The sequence below is a fragment of the Balaenoptera borealis genome, assembly GCF_965194805.1.
Source record: "Balaenoptera borealis genome assembly, chromosome: 7".
Classification (NCBI taxonomy): domain Eukaryota; kingdom Metazoa; phylum Chordata; class Mammalia; order Artiodactyla; family Balaenopteridae; genus Balaenoptera; species Balaenoptera borealis.
This window is the reverse complement of record NC_138864.1, coordinates 53,376,131-53,396,323: the sequence shown is the minus strand read 5'-3', so window position 1 is coordinate 53,396,323 and position 20,193 is coordinate 53,376,131. Positions and strand designations below refer to the sequence as shown.

General features: G+C 41.5%; 1 protein-coding gene across 2 annotated transcripts in view; it reads left to right on the top strand.

Moving 5' to 3' along the window:
- The window catches only part of ABCB1 (ATP binding cassette subfamily B member 1), a 99,015-nt gene that overhangs the window by 55,625 nt on the left and 23,197 nt on the right, over positions 1-20,193 (top strand). For both annotated transcript variants that reach the window (XM_082398191.1, XM_082398192.1), the window contains 7 exons: positions 2,399-2,560; positions 3,398-3,574; positions 4,072-4,218; positions 6,520-6,627; positions 10,318-10,395; positions 13,314-13,397; positions 19,552-19,755. In XM_082398191.1, coding sequence (XP_082254317.1) covers positions 2,399-2,560; positions 3,398-3,574; positions 4,072-4,218; positions 6,520-6,627; positions 10,318-10,395; positions 13,314-13,397; positions 19,552-19,755 — 960 coding nt within the window. The remainder of the gene's footprint in view (positions 1-2,398; positions 2,561-3,397; positions 3,575-4,071; positions 4,219-6,519; positions 6,628-10,317; positions 10,396-13,313; positions 13,398-19,551; positions 19,756-20,193) is intronic.

Below are 20,193 nucleotides of genomic sequence, written 5' to 3'. Positions count from 1 at the left end.
GGTTTTGTGAGGTTTTGCTGTTGTCAACGAGGGGAAGGTTTACAGTTTCCAAGATGTTAAATGCCTATTGAAGACTCTGTGGGAAACCTCTTATCTTCAGGAAAGTGCCGGAGAGCTGCGAGTGTTGGAAGCTTACCTGAGCCATGAAATGTCCTTGACCATCAACAGAGTTTGACCTCCCAGCAGTTCTCGAGTCTGTGTGACTCATTCACCAGTTTGGACTTGAGTGCTCGTGCTGTGCCAGGCACTGTGTGCTTGGTCTCTGGTGTATGATGGTAATCAGGCCAGCTCTGTGAGGACAAGGAACGGGGAAACCTTTTAACCCATAAGTGCTCCGAGTTGAAGTGTCCCAGTAGAATTCAAAGATGAACTCATATTTGCTCCAGTTCCTCCTCTCTGTAATAACAAAACAACACTGTTTCTCTAAACATCCTGTCATAGTGAGTAATAGATTGTTGAGAGAAGAAAAAGCAGGTCACTAAAACTTCTGTGAACCAAAATAGAAAGAGATGGGATTGTGGCTGCGTTTTCCCCCTTCACTTTGCTTATCTATAGTTTCACATCTGTATTTTCTTATAATTCTACCATGGCACTATGTATTAAATTATAAATAAAATGAATTTAGAAAGGTTGCATTTAAAAATACCTTTTCTTTAGCATGCACATTTGGGGGGGGGGAATACCACATCCCCAACTTTTGAAAACATCCATGGAGCTGATACATTGTCTTCTCTACTTTCTAGTTGCTACCACCTAGAGAGTATTTTTCTGACATGTATTTTTTTTTCTTCTCAGAGTTTTTCACTTCTCGTTTTCATACTGATCCTGATAACTTTTTTTTGTTAGTTTGTTTTGAGAATTTTATTGCTAGTTTCCGGAGAGAAATGTAGAGTAACAAACATTATAAGCACTGGGAAAGTTACAAAGGTTAAAGAAATCTCAGGCGAGTTCTAGTTCTCTGGCTCTGTTCCAAGTGAAAATAAAAATGAGATTGGGCATTTAAAGCATTTACATAGCTCTTCAGTTTTTCCATAATGCTTCTCCCTAGGAATAAGCATCATTTATTAAGCACTTACTGTGTACATCACAGTGCTTCCTGTGCATTATTGTGTTTAGTTATCACAACTACTCTAAAAATTACCACTATATTATTATCCCCATTTTATAGATGAATAAGTTGAGCCTCACACAGGTTAAAAGATTTGTATAAAATCCTGGAATTCATAAATGGCAGAACTAAGATTTGAGTTCAGATCAATGTAACGCTGAAGTCTGCACTTTGTTGCTTCACATTTATTATGTGTCTTGATCATCCAAATGTCCTGTTAGATAGGACATGGTGATTCCCAGGACTGATGCTAGCTCGTATGCACCAGTATAGCAACTGGCCTGTACCTGCTCTGATTGACCAATTCTTGGGCTGTAGGGTGTTTTACTTTGTATAAGCCCCCGATTATTACTATAAACAGGCTACGAGAGATTGAGTAAAATACTTAGAGGCTTACATAATATTAATATGAGACTATCATATTTGTGTTTTTTTTTTTTTTGACCATAGATAGGGCTTTTATTTATTTATTTATTTATTTTGAACATCTTTATTGAAGTAGAATTGCTTTACAATGGTGTGTTAGTTTCTGCTTTATAACAAAGTGAATCAGTTATACATATGCATATGTTGCCATATCTCTTCCCTCTTGCCTCTCCCTCCCTCCCACCCTCCCTATCCCACCCCTCTAGGTGGTCACAAAGCACCGAGCTGATCTCCCTGTGCTATGCGGCTGCTTCCCACTAGCTATCTATTTTACGTTTGGTAGTGTATATATGCCCATGACACTCTCTCACCCTGTCACATCTCACCCCTCCCCCTCCCCATATCCTCAAGTCCATTCTCTAGTAGGTCTGTGTCTTTATTCCCGTCTTGCCACTAGGTTCTTCATGACCTTTTTTTTTTTTTTCCCTTAGATTCCATATATATGTGTTAGCATACTGTATTTGTTTTTCTCTTTCTGACTTACTTCACTCTGTATGACAGACTCTAACTCCATCCACCTCATTACAAATACCTCCATTTCATTTCTTTTTATGGCTGAGTAATATTCCATTGTATATATGTGCCACATCTTCTTTATGCATTCGTTTGATGATGGACACTTAGGTTGCTTCCATGTCCTGGCTATTGTAAATAGAGCTGCAATGAAATATTTGTGTTTATAGTTATAATAGAACATCATTTTAAACCACTAACTGTACATTTACTGAAGGCAGAGACTATCTTACATAGCTTACACCGTTTTGCAATGTCCAAGGCATTGGTGGTCAGTAAATATAAATTGAATTAATGAGTTTTTCCATATAATTGTTCATGTATTCCAAAACCAAATTTTTCTCTCTTCAGGCCAGAGAAGGCCGGACCACCATTGTGATCGCGCATCGTTTGTCCACGGTTCGTAATGCTGATGTCATTGTTGGTCTTGATGATGGAGTCACTGTGGAGAAGGGCAGTCATGATGAACTCATGAAGGAGAAAGGCATTTACTTCAAACTTGTCACAATGCAGGTATAGTCTAACTCTGGCATTTTCCTAAAGCACAGTATGTTAGGCATAAGCTGATTTTGCTGTGTTCAGTGCTATAAATAAATGTTACCGTTGATTATCTTGAGAAGAGGGAAAAAAATACTTGGGTGGGAAGCGGGGGGGATTCAGGATCTGACCAGTGTTTTAGAGGTTTTTTCTTTCTCTTGAAAGGAGGGAAAATAAAGAAGGATAATTAGAGAAAAGTAAAGTTAAAAAAGGCTTGGAAGTGAGCTATCCACTCAAGTAGCCACTAGCCACATGTGGTTATTGAGCACTTCAGCGGTGGTTAATCTGAATTGAAGTGTTTGTAAGTTGAAAGTGCATACCAGAGTCCAAAGACTTAGACTTAGTCCACCAAAAAAAAAGAAAAAAAAAAAAAGCAGGATATCTCAAAAAGTCTTTACACTGATTACATGTTGATCTAATACCTTGGATACATTAGGTTAGGTAAAATATATAATTAAAATTGATTTTACCTCTCTTACTTTTTTTAACGTGGCTACTGAAGAAAATTGTGGCTCACAGTATGGTTTGCACCGTATTTCTGTTGATAACACTGGTCCAAAGCAAATATGATTGAGCCAGAAACACCCACAAAAAGGATGTGACTAGATAACATGGAACGGCATATTTTATGGGAATACTCATTTAGTGGTTTTAATTTTCAAATATAATCACACCAGAAAATAGCAGTTTTACTTGATCCTTTTCCTATAAAGACTTAAATTGCCATTTTCCTTGATATTTGCTGTTAAGCGACTAGTTTTTTGTTGGTTAACTGAGCCTAACCAGCTTATGAATATTTCTTGTTTATTTTAGACAAAAGGAAATGAAATTGAATTAGAAAATGCAGCTGGTGGATCCAAAAGTGAAATTGATGCCTTGGACATGTCCCCCAAAGATTTAGGATCCAGTCTAATAAGAAGAAAATCAACTCGCAAGAGTATCCACGGACCACAAAGCCAAAACAGAAAGCTTAGTAAAGAAGAGACTTTGGTATGGAGGAGGCTGCTGGGCTAAGGCTGGGATACGAGTGGGAACAAGAAATGCTTATCCAGAATCCTCCTGTCCTATCCCCTAGCCTATTCCACAAATTCAAATCTCAACATTTAAGACTCAAGTTGGAATTTATAGGACAAGAATTTTAGAATTAGAATTTATAATGTAAAGAGATAGGTTATAGTGGGTCTTCAAATACAAACATTTCTGTTCTTTCATCCTTACTTATAAAATATACTTGTCACGTTCTGTCAGGTCAGACTTAAATGTTTATGGAATCATCATTTATTTCTTAAGAAATAAAGGAACAATATAACAGGATCTGTCAGCACTTTTTTTTTTAAAGGTAAATAGCCATCAATTGATAAGGAAGTAGGTATAAGATATATTCATTTAAAAATTTTTGTGCATACAGAAGAACTGTACAGCAATGAAATCAGTTAAGTATCAGTTCTTTTCCTGACCAGTCTGTTATATTATTTTGTATTCTCCAGGATGAAAATGTACCTCCAGTTTCCTTTTGGAGGATTCTGAAGCTGAATATAACTGAATGGCCTTATTTTGTGGTTGGTATATTTTGTGCCATTATAAATGGAGGTCTGCAACCAGCATTTTCAGTAATATTTTCAAGGATTATAGGGGTAAGTGTTTATGTCCATTTTGGAGATTTACTTGTGAGTCCTGACTAAAGAATGAACTGTTTGTATTTGTAACTTTATATAGAAACCACAAAAATATGCAGCTCACCTTCATATGACACTAAGCAGCTTGTAGATGTAGGAATAGAAGTCTTGTTTGTGATAGGAAAACTAATTGTTCAAAGCTTCCTTTGTCGTGGCAGTTGGTTTCTATCCTAGGGCCCTGGGAACGAGATCCCTGAAAAAGAGTGCATGAAACTGACTAGGTGACTGTCCCCTACCTGCCATCATTGGACTCTGAGTCAACCTCAGGAACTGTCCTATCACCAGGGTGCGAAGAGAGTTCCTCGTATGTTCATCACACCGGCTCAAGAGAGAGCTGCTCTCTGACTCATGTGCTTGTCAGGACGTGAGCAGGCCGAGCGCTTGGCCTCTGTGAGGTGTCCGTCCCACGTGTTAAGATGAAAACAAATGGGATGGCTTCCAAAAGATTGAGGCTGACAGATGCTGGTTGCACCTGCTTTTCATTTTGGCATTTTCAACAAAAAAGTTACAATCCAGGCAGGAGTGCCCTCTGTTAATGGCAAATGTTCAGACATTAAGCTGAGGACACCTTTGCCATAACTGCTAGAAACATTGTAGAGAAAGAGATGGATCACTACACAAAATATAGACCAAACGCTAACTTTTGATTATACTAAAAGATACATAAATATGCCGGTCCACCTGTGCCTGGCTAACTTATTTCAGGTTGACGTTCACATGTTTGATGTAGTCCTTCAAGGAATATCTTCAGTGTCTGCTTTGTGCCACGTACTGTTCTAGGTGCTGAAAAAGTACCAGGAAAGAGAGGATGTGTCTGATTACATGGAGCATATGTTCTAGGCCAGGGGTTAGCAAACTTTGTCTATAAACGCTAAGAGAGTAGATATTTTAGGCTGTGCAGGCCAAATGGTCTCTGTTGCAAATGCTCAGCCTTGCCATTGCAGTGCACAGGTAACCATTCAGAAGCAAAGGATCATGGTTGTGTTCCGTAGCCACCATAGATTGGCTGGGGCCAGTCCCTGTTCTAACACTGGTCTTGCAGGCACAGGGGTAGACAGTGGCATCATCAGGGAAAAAAAAGGAATTGGATTAGTTAGGAATAGGTTTGGCTGTGTATAACAAAAACTTACAGATTTGATGTTTTCCTCATTCCTCATGTAACAATAGACCTGCAAACAGGTGGTCCAAGGCAGACACATTAGCTCCTAGATATTGGGTAGGCAACAAGCTCTTTGCCTCATTGAAGGTTTGTAACACAGAATTTAGGATTGTGGGCTCTGAGTTAGATTGCTTGGGGGTATAGTCTTGGGTCATCACTTGGTGGCTGTGTTACCTTGAACAAGTTAATTAACTTCTCTGTGCTTCAGTTTCCCTCTATGTAAAATGGTGATTATAACAAACCTCAGGAGGTGGTTGTGAGGGTAAAGGATAATATACGTGAGTTTGTTTACAATAACGTCTGGTACAGAGTAAGAGCTCACTGATTGTTGGCTCTTATTTTTGTTGGAATGACTCATCAAGAAAAATTAATTTAACTTCTTCCAAAAAGCTTTTTTTTTTTTTCCTTTATAAGGAATAAAGTTGTCTGGGTTGGCTTAGGAATATGGCTCTCACAAGACTGATTTTGGCCCACTGTGAAGGGGGGTGATTTTCTTTCCCTGTGGCGTGGTTATTCTCTGTTCTTCAAGCCCAGGGCATCCTGTAAGCTCTTCTAACCCAGATCTCCACATGTGGTTCTAGGTCAGCTGGCTGCAGTTCCCCACTGGCTATCTAACTGGCCATCCTACAGAGGCTGGCTCAAGGAACCTCCTTTCTTTGGAGAGGCCTGGGCTGAATGAATGAGCACCTTTCCTGGGTTCACCAAAACCACATCAGCAGATGTGTCTCCAGACACCTTGGGACAGTTCGAAATGTCCAACTTGTAAAACAACAGATGACCATACAGCGTAGTTTCCCATCAAAGGAAGAGGAGAGTATTTGTTCCCAATTCTGCTGTGGTGGGTGTGGCGCTCCCTTGTGGCGCTCGTTACTCCAAGAAGGAATATGAGCAGACAAAGAGCTGGATAGACTGATGAATGACAGGCCCACTCTTGGTCCCCAGGGAAGGCAGAATATGTCCCCCTTTAGGGAAGCCAGCCTGACCGCCACATACTAAGGCTCCCTTGACCCCGACCGAATACTCTGCTAGATGCAAAATGGGTCAGACTTTGAATGATTTATTCAGTGGTACTGAAAACCCTTTAAATATTTTCTTGACAGGTTTTTACCAGAGATGACGATCCTGAAACCAAACGACAGAATAGTAACTTGTTTTCACTCTTGTTTCTAATCCTTGGAATTATTTCTTTTATTACGTTTTTCCTTCAGGTAAGTGTCTACATTTTCACTTTGAGAAATGTACCGTTGTTCAACTGGGGGAATTTATTAAACATCTGTGTAATAACTTGCTTTTTAGTAGAATTGCTCCTCTGGTTGCTGGGCTGTTAGCAGCCAGTTTCTTTGACATTTTTAAAACAAAGATGTTTTGCTTCCTCTGGCTCCCTTGCTTACTTCCTTCCCACCTTCTCCTCCCCCAACTGGAAATGTTAATGAAGTCAGAGGGAGCAGAGAGTATTTGATCTAATCTGGTGATTGGAAATGAAAGCTGGTGTTGACTTAAAAAAATGCACAATGTGAGAGTTGCGAGTTAAGTTTTTTTGGCTACGTTGGGTCTTCGTTGCTGCACGCGGGCTTTCTCTAGTTGCGTCGAGCGGGGGCTACTCTTCGTTGCGGTGCACGGGCTTCTCATTGTGGTGGCTTCTCTTGTTGTGGAGCACGGGCTCTAGGCGCACAGGCTTCAGTAGTTGTGGCACGCGGGCTCAGTAGTTGTGGCTCGCGGGCTCTAGAGTGCAGGCTCAGTAGTTTGTGGTGCACAGGCTTAGTTGCTCCGTGGCATGTGGGATCTTCCCGGATCAGGGCTCGAACCCGTGTCCCCTGCATTGGCAGGCAGATTCTTAACCACTGCACCACCAGGGAAGTCCCATATGTTAAGTTTTATTTGGGGCAAAATGAGGACTGCAGCCAGGGAGACAGCATCTCAGATAGCTTGGAGAAACTGCTCCTAGGAGGGAGGGGGGAAGGTCAGTATATATGTGATTTTGGTGAAGGGGGAGTACATTGCAATCAAGCACATATTTTTTTGCAGGTTTCTGCTAGTCACGAGGAGCAGTTGTCACCATGAAGGATTTTAGTGCTTTTCTAGATATGAGGAGATACAAGAATTGGGCTCATAAAATTGGCTCCTGAAAATATCTATCTGAAGACCTGTTCTGCCAGTTTTTCCCAGAGCACAGAGTGCCTCCTTTCTGCTCTCCACCCTGAACTCCGTTCAGGGGGTGTTGAAAGTCAGCAGCTGCAGCAGGATTTAATCCTTGTAGAGGTAGATGGCAAGTACCAATTTGTTGCTGACACTAGGCTCTAAAAAATGGGATTTAGGGGAGCCTTGGACATATGTTTGGATATAAGTACTGCCAGTCAGTTTAAATACTTAAAGAAATGTCTTCCAATGTTCTAAAAGCAACAACAAAACCCAGAACCCCATAAGCCAGTTACACTGATTTTAAAAATGTTTGAAGAGTTTATCATTTATCTTTTGCTAAAGGAGAAGGAACGCTTTTAATGATGGAAAAATGTCAGTCTTCAAACAAAAACTGTAGGAACCATTTGTAAATAGTCAGATTTTACAAGTTGCAAATCATTTGGCTGAGATGAAATTGCAAGGAATTAAGTGCTCTAAAAAGCTCAGCATGGTAAGACAGTATAGGCTTTGGTGTCAGGCTTAGGGTCAAGTATGAGTTACTCCAGTTGCTAATTTTGTGTCCTTGGGCAAGTAAGTAACTTAAACTGTGTAAGCCTCAGTTTCCTCGTCTGTAAAATGGGGATAATGGTAGCTGATGCTTGATGATTAAAAGAGATGATAAGACTAAGTTCCTAGGTCTGTGTGAGGCAGTTGTAAACATAATCACTTATTAAATGAATGAATGATTAGTCACATGTAATTTTTTAATATAGAACTCTCAGTAGGTCTCTTTATTTTACATGGTGTAAGCATGTATTCATATTTTGAACAGACAGAACACTTTTCTGGACATGATAGGAGGTCCAAAGCTCTGGACTCTTTTGTTACTGAGTACTTCAGGTCTCTTTGGGGAATTTGATCATACTAGAATAAATGTGACACTAATTGTATGCGAGATTGCCTTACCAACTATTAATGCCATAGGAGTTGGGAGAAGGTAGAGATTGCTGAGGGTGCAGTTGGTTAAGAAATTTGGAGGGAGGTAGGCTTTGAGCTGGAGATTTGAATTGGTGAAGCAAAGGCAGTTAAAGTGGTACCTTTGTAACATAATGATGCTCAGAGAAACTGAAGCCTGGTTTGCCTGGCAAACCAAGGTGAAAACAAAGGCTCTGAATCCCAGGACCTCAGAAGTGCAGAGGTGGCACGGTGACTAACGGTGATGTTAGAATGCCAACTCCTCATTTAGAAATGCAAGGAAGGAGCTGACTGTGGGGTTCAATCCCAGGCTCTGGGTTCTCATTCTGGTTAAGATTCTCTTAGACGAAGATTCAGATTCCAGCTCTGCCACCTTAGAACTGTAGCCTCTGGCAATTTACCAGCCTCTCCAAACCTCCATTTCTTCTGTGAAGTGGTGATTATGGGTTTGTCCTGAGGCCTTACAGTGTTTGTGAAGTACTTAACAATGAAAGTTGTCAACAAAATAACAACAGTAATATTCCTGTAGTGGGCAAGATAGTTCAGATTTCATTCAGTCTAATAGCAGAAACCTTCATCTGGTCGTTTCCAAGTAAAGTTAATCATTTTGGTAACTTCAGGCGTCAGCTCAGTTAATCCAGGGTTTCTCCTTCTCCCCCTTCTCCCTGGACTGGTGTCTGTTTTCGCAGGAGGGTTATGCAGCGTTACAGCACTGGGCAGAGGGGGGTGGTCTGTGCATCTCCGCTGCCCCCCTGCCTCATGTTGGTGACCCGAGGGACTGGTGGCCTTCCGTTACATGGTCCCACCTGTCTTCGTTGGTCAGGACCACGTGGAAGAGTGCTCTTTGCACGTGTTTCTTCCCTCTCTCTCCGTAATGTCCAACACACTAGGCTGTTATTAGGGCTTCTCCTCTTCTGATACACCATCCAGCCATTTCCACTCTGCTTTCTCCAGGCCATTGTGTGGCAAGCCTCATCCCCAGCGCTCCCCAGCGCTCCAGATAGAAAGGGGAGCAGTGCTTCCTTCTGGTCCTGTATCCCCAAACTCACTGGAATGAGGGTCTGTCCTCCTTCCTCCCCAGACAGGGCCCAGCATGGCCGTACAATCACATCTTACTTTCTTCTTTCCCAAAACTCTTCTTTCCTCCCAGACACAGATTATATCCTTGGGGAAAGGGGAAGGGCAGTGCAGAAAATTCTCTCTCAGTAAGCCTTCCTTTCCAACTATTTCGCTCCTAGACTTTGGCTTTTTTTTTTTTTTTTTTTAACTTGGAAACTAAGAATTTGATATCTTTGTTGTCTGTATCTTTTATGGCTGGGGTGGCTGTATATTTTTGTTTTCCCAGGTTGCACCTCGGGTCCTGGTGTAATTATGATACAGCCCCCCTTCTCACGCTCAAAAATGTTCTGGTTTGGATGATATGTAATATAAACCCCTGGTTTAGAGTGCCTTCTGCCTTGGGAACAACTCCCCAGCTTCCTGAGTGACAGACCCTGGTTCACGGGGAGAAATAAGCAGGAGGGGGAACGGGGGACAGAGAAACCACGTCCTAATAAATCCCCGACAGGCCCACCAGCTGGCTGGGGAGCGGCAGTGTCGATTTCAAAACTCTCCCGGCTCTTCCAGCAGTGCGGCCACGCGCCATAGTACACTGTCGCCGAAAGAGAGCCAAGCCTTGCAATCGGGCTTTCTGACTTTGTCTGGTGTCCTGCTTTAGCAGTGACACCAAGTCCCCCTCCTGCTGTGTCATCAGCGGCTGGGTCTCTGACAAGTCTTTTCCCTTTGGGGCATGTTACTCTTCACAGGGCTACACGTTTGGCAAGGCCGGAGAGATCCTCACCAAGCGGCTCCGATACATGGTTTTCAGATCCATGCTGAGACAGGTATGTCTGTTGAGGGCTGTGCCTGGGAAATGCAGAACTCCCCGCTGTGCCCTGTGGGGAAGCCGTGGGGAGGCTGTCAGGTTACTCAGAGCCCCTGTATTGATCTTCCCTCAATCGCATATCAGAGATGCTGGTGAACCGCCCACCAGGTCAGGCTCAGAGCCCTGCCCCGGGAGGTCTCCTGTGGGTGGGCACAAGGACTGGGGTCCCTGCGAGACAAATGGGAGTCTCCAGGGCAGATTCGCCTCCAGCCTGTGTCTCAGCAGCTGTAGGCAGAGTAGGTGGAAGCGATCTTCCATGCTCCTCATCCCTTTCCTCTCTTTCCTTCTTTCCCCTGGGAAACCCAGGATACTTGTGCTTCTTCCCACCAGGAAATGCCTTCTGTACCCTTTCTTTCCACAGATCAAAAGTCATCCCCATGGCCCGTTCCCTGCTGCTCAGGTTCTTCGCTGGGGCTAGACTGATAGATTAATTCCAGCTGCAGTGTTACTGGCGGTTAATGATTTAATGGAATGTCTCTCACACTTAACACCTTCAGAACCCTAACAACAGACAGATGTGAATGTTTTTCTGGGGCAAGGGGGAAGGGGATTCTGGACTTGCAACCCAAAGCAGCCCAGTTCAAAGGGGAAAGTTTCTTTAACAATCATGCAAATTTTGCCTGTGACTTTATAACTTTCCATTTTAAAATCACTAATACAAAGATGCTCCATCTGGATGCCCCGGATATGCTGGGCGTACTTGAACCCTGGCTGAGGAGCTTCACTTGGCTGTGTTGATTTCTAGATGACATTCACATTTTCCCAGCTGTCTTTCATTCTTCAGTCCTTTCCTACTCCTACCCCGGCCACTTAAAAAGAAGACATATTCATGGGGATTGCTAGCTTGTGACTGACAGAGCCAGGACTGAAGCCAGTGAGTGAAAGAGCACTATTTGGTGGAGGGCCCTGTGTTAGGATTTTCAGTCAAACCATATTTATAACTGACATTCGATTTAGACTCAAGGCTTTGGTCCAGGGCTAAATGCCCCATTGCCCTGCCAGCCCCCAGGCCAGCTCCAAGGTCCATTATTCTTTGGAAGCTGAGCTGATGATTTGTGTAGTGCCCTCTCCATAAATTATTAAGTCCAGCCATCATGCATTAAGTGCCTTCTGTTTACAAGGCACAATACTAGGTATTGTAAGGCCTTCACATCAGAACGGTCCCTAGTACACGGAAGTTACATTTCAGTGGGGGAGGCACTTAAGCACTGAACAATTTTTAAAAGCAAATGGATACATACTATAAGAAATTATAATGCTGTGTTTTTTTCCTTCAATATTTTTGGGGAAAATGATAGATACTGCTTTCATTGCCAATCAACTATCGAGGTAACTTCTTAGGACCATAGTTATTTTTGTAACAGACATAAACTGGTACTTCAAACTCACAGTCTTTCTAGTATTTTTGTATTGAAAAGTGTAAGTGGTTTTACAAAGAAAATCCTATTTTATGTTGAAGGCTAAATTTTAATCTAGATTTCTTTTGTTGATTTTTTTTTTAAACCCAATTGGTTTATTCTGCCCTGAACCACAGTTATGTGTTTATTCGACTTCTCTATGTGAATGTCTATTAAGCATTTCATACCGAATATTTCCAGAATTGAACTTCTGACTCCCCTCCCCGCAGGGCTTACTCCTTTTCTAGTCCTCCCCCATATCAGTAAATGGCACCTCCATTCTACCGGTTGTGCAGGCTAGTGACTTTGGAGTCGTCCTCGACTCCTCTAGTTTGTTTAGTATTACAACAGCCTCCTAACTGGTCCCGCTGCCTCCGTCCTTATCCCAGTTCAGTGGGTTCATCGCCCAAGATCCAGAATCATTCTTCTAAGATAAAAAGTCAAATCACATCCCTCTGCCCCATACCTGCTGAAAGCTACCCATATCTGTCGGGGTAAAATCTGGACTCTTTATTTCCTTTTTTTCTGTCTGCGCCACGCAGCTTATGGGATCTTAGTTCCCCGACCAGGGATTGAATCTGGGCCCTTAGCAGTGAAAGTGCGGAGTCCTAACCACTGGACTGCCAGGGAAGTCCCCAAATCTGGAATCTTTACAGTTACCTATAAGGTCACACACGATGTGGTCCCCACTACCTCTCAGACCTCATCTCCTGTAGCTTCGCCCCCTCTCCCATACACAGTCTACTCTATACCCGTTGGTTCATTGCATGCGGGTATGAGAGGAGGAGAGGGACAGCCCAGTGAGGATAGAAGTCTGTCCAGAGGAAGAGGCGGCTTTACACATTCCCACAGAGGTGCTTTTTTTTTTTTTTTTTTTTCCAGAGGTGCTTTTAAGACTGGTGGCAGCCCTTACAGCTTTCTTGCTTGTATGTGAACAGATCAAATATGCCTTTTCCTCGGGGCCTTTGCACATGCTCTTTTTTCCTTGTCTCAGATATTCTCATCCTTCTCTTCATTCAAGTCTCTGCTCAAATGTCACCTGAGAGAGGACTTCTCTGTCCCCTTCCCAATCTATAAAGTAGTGCCTTCCCTCACTTTTTTTTTCCTTCTTACCCCAGTCTGTTTTCTTCCTACCATTTATTACCGCCTGGCATGGTATATATTTATCTGTGGTTTCCATCACTAGAATCTGGGCTTCATGAAAATAGCGACTTTGTCTTTTTTGTTCAGTGTTGAATAGATCCAACACTTAGAAATTATGTTTGGAACAAAGTAAGCACTCAAAAAATTTCTTTGACAAATGAAATGGTCTATTTATGACTTTGTCTAATAAGTCCCTTTCTTGTCTATTCAGTATCAAATCCTGAACGCTTAATGCAGGAGGATAAGTGATAAATAAACCTGACCCTGTCACTGCCCTCCGAGCTGAGGGTCTCATGCATCGGGCTTTAAGATAATGAAATCATTTTCTGTGTCACAGGATGTGAGCTGGTTTGATGACCCTAAAAACACCACGGGAGCCTTGACGACCAGGCTTGCCAGTGACGCTGCTCAAGTTCAAGGGGTACTGACTGCCTCCTTTCTGCTGTGATTGTCGTAATGGGCCATTTTGAATTTCAGCATGAAACTAATTTTCTCCCTGCAGTTAATTCTCATCATCATTAAGAAAATGTTTAAACTTTAACCTATGCAATATATCATGTGCCTTATGGCAAAAAATGTTAACTATTTAAATATCATGCCCTGTATAGTGTATAGATAACTTATAAGCTTTGTTTTGTTATTTGCCATCTTATTCATGCTATTAACAAAATACATGTGGAAGGATAATTATTTAGAAAAGGAAGTATTTATCATCATATCTTGAAGGTTCAGTCTGTTTTAATGCTTTGCTAATCCCCAGAAAATTATAATAGCTACTGAAAAAAAGAATGTGTGTAGTTGCTGTAAGAAAGTTAAGGGGCACTGAAGTTCAGAGGGGAGCAAAGAAAATCTTAAAAAGGTTGACAGAACAGATGAATGGATAAAGAAGATGTGGCACATGTATACTATGGAATATTACTCAGCCATAAAAAGGAACAAAATTGAGTTATTTGTAGTGAGGTAGCTGGACCTAGAGTCTGCCATACAGATTGAAATAAGTCAGAAAGAGAAAAACAAATACCCTATGCTAACGCATATATATGAAACTTTAAAAAGCGGTTCTGATGAACCTAGTGGCAGGGCAGGCATAAAGACGTAGACGTAGAGAATGGACTTGAGGGCACGGGGAGGGGAAAGGGTAAGCTGGGACGAAGTGAGAGAGTAGCACTGACATATACACTACCAAATGTAAAATAGATAGCTAGTGGGAAGCAGCTGCATAGCACAGGGAGATCAGCTCGGTGCTTTGTGACCACCTAGAACGATGCGATAGGGAGGGTGGGAGGGAGGCTCAAGAGGGAGGGGATATGGGGATATATGTATACATATAGCTGATTCACTTTGTTGTACAGCATGAGCTAACACAACATTGTAAAGCATTTATACTCCAATAAAGATGTGAAAAAAAAAAAAGATTGAAAGAATTGAAAAGAGCATGAAAAAATTGAAACAAGGGTAGAAGGAACAACTCGCTCAGACTATAAAACTTAAATTCTGCTACTATGTGAATCTCTTTAAGGGATATAACTAGAAACTATTGAACCAGCAGATTTTGATTTGTGGATAAAGTGACAACTGCTCCTTTAACTACAACTGTTTATGACAAAAATCTACAGGATGATGTGGAATTTGGGGGAAAAAAAGCATGTGATCTCTGCCATGTCTTTCCCTCCCTTGAACCTTAGCAATCTTTAGCTTTTAATCTTTCTGTAAGAGTACTATGATTACATTTCTTATAACTAATACATGGGGCTTCTGTAAAAAATAAATTAGGTTATGAATGTGGAAGCAGATACAGTTATAAAATCTCAATATAAACCTTGAGCATTGTTGCTTTAATACTTAAAGCAAACAAATCAACAGAAATTGAGGTTTAGCTCAAGCTGTGCAGAATCTAACAGAACAGAACGTACACTGCCTGAAATAACTTGGGACTTCCTAAAAGAGACAGCAACCATGCCCTTCCTGAGCCCTTATGGGATGTCAGATTGTCATAAGAGCTGTGGAAGAAAATGGCAGCAGGATATGCTGGTAGGGGCTTGCTGGTTGTCAGGGAAGAAAGGCCGCAATCTCGATGATGCGGCAACATATTCAAGAGGCATGAAGGAGGGAAAGATGCCGGCCCTATAGATGTCTAGGGTGGCATATTCTGAACAGAAGGATCAGCAAGTGCAAAGGCCCTGAGGTTGGAGCATTTATTTCTACAACTATTCCCAAAACAGCAAGGAGGATAGTGTGGCTGGAATAAAATGAGTGAAAGGGAAAGTCATAAGAGTTGAGATCAGCATCATATCTGAAATTATATGAGAAACCATTGTAGGGTTTTGAATATAGGAGGGACATGATCTTAAATTTTTAAAGGCTGCTGTGTGAATAGGCTGAAGGGGTCAGGGAGAGGCAGGGAGTCTATTGCAATCATCCAGGGGGAGGGAAGATAGTGTTTTAGACTAGGAGAGTCATAGTGAAAGTGATAACAAGTAATCAGATTCTGGGTATAGTTTGAAGGTACAGCCAATGGAATTTGTTGGTCGGCTGAACGTGGTACGAGATATTAGAGAAAAGGGATTTAAGGATGACTCCAAAATTTTGGACCTGCACAACTGAAGAAATGGAGTTGATTTTTAATGAAACCGGGAACCTGTTGAAAGAGTTGTGTCTGGGACATGTTGAGTTTGAGATGCCCACAGTAGACGTCCAAGTGGAGATGTCCAGACAGCAGGTGGATTTGCAAGTCTAGAGGTTAGCAGAGAAGTCTGGTCTGGAAAAACACATTTGGAGATTTTTCAGCACATGGGTGGCTTTTAAAGCCATGAGGCAGGAGGAGATAGCCAAGGAAGCGTGGGAGGATAGAGAAGATGGCAAGGTCTGGGCCCTGAGCTCAGGGCTATGAGATGACCCAGCGAAGAAGAGCAAGAATAAGTGGCCAGTGAGGGAGAAGGGCAATGTCCAAGAACAACATGAAGAAAGCATTTTAAGGAAGGAGGAGTCTAGGATCTCAAATACTGCTGATAAGCTTGTAGGACGAGCAAACATTGTACAATGCTGTAGCCACACAGCGGTGCTTATGGTTCGAACAAGAACTGTTTAAGGGGTGTGATGGGAACAAGAGCCTGATGGAAATGGGTTTACGAGAAAGATGGAAAGAGGATTAGGACACAGTTGGACAAATCATGACAGGGTTTTCTGGTAAATGGGGCAGAGAAATGGGTTGGTAGGTGGAGGAGGACGTAAAGTATTACTCTATTTTATTTTTTATTTAAATTACCATGAGAATCAATCAACAAGCTTGGGGTTAATCCATTCGGCTAGCTCCTTGGAAGAGCCTTGCCTGGGGATAGTGATCACCGGGGACAAATTATGTCCTGAAATTTCCTCAATCCTGAATTCCCTAGCTAAACTTTGCTGCCATAACTTTAGTATCCCTTTCACATAGACCTTGTCGTGTGCGCTCATGTGCTTTCACCGACACACACGTCCCACATCCCGTTTAGCACAGGGGGACACGTGCTGGAGGAAACACACTAATTCAGCCCCTTGCAGCCAAACCCTGAGCAGATGCTGTCTGTCCACTGTGCACTGGCCGTCAGGCCTTCATAATTCCTCTAAGTCATGCCTTTCCTGTGTTCGTAGAATTAGTGCTCAGTCCTTCCCCTCTGCAGTGGTGTTTGTGAGGGCCTTGACCACATCCAGGAACTCCATTCTGCTTAATTGCCTATCAGGGTCAGCCGTCTGCTTCTCGCTTGTTTCCTCAAACTCCCACTTTCATGGCCCCAGTAGCACGGACGACACCTGCACACCTTGTATGAGCCACTCGGAGTCAGAACTGTTCTCCAGAATGTTAAAACAGGGGCTAAAAAAGAGAGACCAGGGAAGAGGAGGCAATCAGACTGGGAAGCATCATGGGAACCAGGAAAGCCCAATATAGCTGTTACCACAAATTGGCTGAGAGAGGGCAGTTGAATCCCCTTTATGGCACCAGCTGACCTGTTTATGATAGTGGATACATGTGTGTATGTATATACATTTGTACATATATATCCACACATATACATATATATACATACACACGTGTGTGTGTGTATATCTATTTCATAGTAGGAAGTAGTGTAATTTTTATATATATAAATACCTAAGCCAAACAGTCCTGTCAAAGATCATTGCCACCTAAAACAGGGTGAACTCAAGTCTGTGTGTATATAGTTAGTGATGCTGTTTATCTAAGTGTAAATTTTTTTCTTATTTAACTTCACCATCAATGAAACATTTTCTCCGATGTATTTTTGAGCAAGTAGCTTAATCCTGCTAACCATAAATCAGAAGAAAATATATTTCAATATTTTGCTTATGAAATTGTGGGCTTTTAAATTTAATTTTCATGTAAGGATTAGAATTCTGAGGAAAAAGCAAATGAGAGCCACATAGACGTCAAAAGCAACTATGTATTAAAAAATTTTTTTTGGTGGTGTGCTGAATTGGGCGATTGGGATTGACATGTATACACTGATGTGTATAAAATTGATGACTGAATAATAAAAAAATAAAATAAAAATTTTTTTCCCCCTGGGAGAAGGTATTTGAGGGAAAGATGAAGGTAAATGTTCTTAATTTCAAAAGGAGTTTCAGGAAATAGGCTTTTTTTTCCCCGATAAGCACACATATTTTAAAATTGGACTGCAAGCCATACGGTGGTGCTTTGAGGAGGAAATAAATAGCCAGAGAGGGGGAAACAGGGAGAAAAATGAGTGGGAGAGGAAGTGTTACAAATATGTGATAGCACAGTGGGATAAAGACACTGTGAGGAGAGTCTTAGTGGGTTTCAGGTATTAAAGCATTCTTGTCTTACCTTGCTTCACTCTTGGGCTCTGGTTTTGGAGTATTACCTACTCTCATTCTTACTTTCAAAATGAAAATGACCTGGCTACTACTAATAATCCGTGCTCTCCCGTGGAGCGTTCTAGAGACACCTTCTCTGTGTGAGGAATAGATGATGCGACAGTGAGTGTCAGTCTTTAAAGATTGGTGACCAGTGCAATGTCACTGGAAGCATTAAATCACATTAAGCCAAGGGGCTTACTTTCCCTCCAGCTTAAGGTTCTAGGTCTTTTAGGTCATCTTTCATGTACACTAAAGAAGAATTTGTCATCTATGATACATTTTACTTATTTCTGTGGTCTTGGCTACCATCCACAGCTGAACGTTTATATCTGTGAAACCTTAGGTATTGGGGTAATTCGTCTGCCGTGAACTTGGGGGATGACTTGACTTACACCAAGTTTGGCTAAGCATCCCTTTATCATAAGCTCAGTGACTGCATCAAACAAAAATAAATGCTCTATTATTTATGCTGTTTGTTTCAGCCCTGGTGCAGTTCCCTGGTATGGAATTTAATGTGTAGCGTTACTGGTAGTTTATTTTAACAGCATTTTCCCCTGATTACTGGTTTGGTGTTTATATCAACATAGGTGTTGAATGATTTCAGAGGGTCGATATTGAGACACGGGGCTTGTAAAGAATTCTGTCCTAAAAATTCAGAGCTGACAGAAGCTTTAGTTATTAATCAATGTACCTGCTCATTTTGGGGTTGAGAAGAATTTGTCCAAAGTCACAGAAGTGGCAGTGACCATTCTAGACTGTACTCCATCATAATCTTTCCCTGAGACTGGCCCCCCTCAGGCAGAGGACATTTGGGGAGTGGAAAAAACATGGGCCATTTCCAAAAAAGCAGATCGGGGGGCCAGGGCAGGAATTGGGAAAGGCTTGAGGGCATGGGGTGTTTCCAGGGTAAAGGAGAGAAGTATAGAGTAGTGGAGTGAATTGACTTTATGTTTTGACTTCTGGCTTTTGAGTTGGAAATAACTGCATGCTCCTGAAAATCATGCTTCAGGCTCCCTCTGGCGTATAAGCTGAAGGTTCTGATGCCTGCTTAATATTCTAAATTTAAATTCCATAACTTTCAGCTCTGTGTACTTTTTCTAAACACTATAAGCATCTCAAATAGGCCAAGAGATGTTGGGTTGGCTAAAAAGTTCATTCAGTTAGTGAATACATTGTTCAGTAAAGTTCTTCGTGAAAATGAAAAATGTTTTTTATTTTTACTTAAAGCTGAACGAACTTTTTGGCCAACCCAATATTTGCATACCCTCCATGACAAATACTAGGCTTAAGTTATAGGTAGTTATATATCTAACACTGGAAATTTCCAACAGTCCCAGTTGAATATAATTGTCAGACTGTTTTATCCTGCTAATTTGCTGAGCTTGCATTAGGGATCACAGTGTCATTGTTTAATGAAAATTTTCTTGGTATTAAAAAATCAGATGAGAGAGAAATATGTAATTGAACTCTGAATTATTGATCTACTTTTAGTATTTATTCTGAAGTTGTGGAGATCCTCATTTTAGAAACCAGATAGACTTATAAGTAAACCTTTACTTTTTATTTCATAACCGAGGAGATGAGATTCTCACGAAGCTGAATTATCATAATCCTTAAGAAAATATATAAGCATGGATTTTAAAGATAATATGAAATATGAAAGTGTCTCTCTGACAGTGTTTTGTTTGTTTGTTTTGCAGGCTATAGGTTCCAGGCTTGCTGTAATTACCCAGAATATAGCAAATCTTGGGACAGGCATTATTATATCCTTAATCTATGGCTGGCAGTTAACACTTTTACTGTTAGCAATTGTACCCATCATTGCAGTAGCAGGAGTTATTGAAATGAAAATGCTGTCTGGACAAGCACTGAAAGATAAGAAAGAACTAGAAGGTGCCGGGAAGGTGAGTCAGACGGAGTATAATCGCTGACCTAAGTAGAGTAAAATATTCTAATCGGTGTCGTTCTGTTACGACTACTTCCTAAGCTCCGAGAATGTTTTTATAACCATTCCTCAAAGCGGTCTTATTTGACGCTTGTTCAGCGGGTTGAAAACTGAAGAAAAGTAGCAAAACAAATTCTTAGACTCACAGACTGACAACTAATTTTGTCAGGCTTTTCTAGTTTCAGGCGATTGTCTTCACACTCCTCTCCCTCTTTCTCTGGAGCAAGCAGAAATCCATTGCTTTATTGAGGAAAGGAGGCCCATTTAATTACATATGAGGGGGGACATTAAAAAATGGAAAAGTCTTAAAGGTATTTATTCTATCTGGCTTAAAATATTATCATTCTTTTCCTTTCATACACCTCCTCCCTTTGTGTTATTTCTGTTTACCCTTACC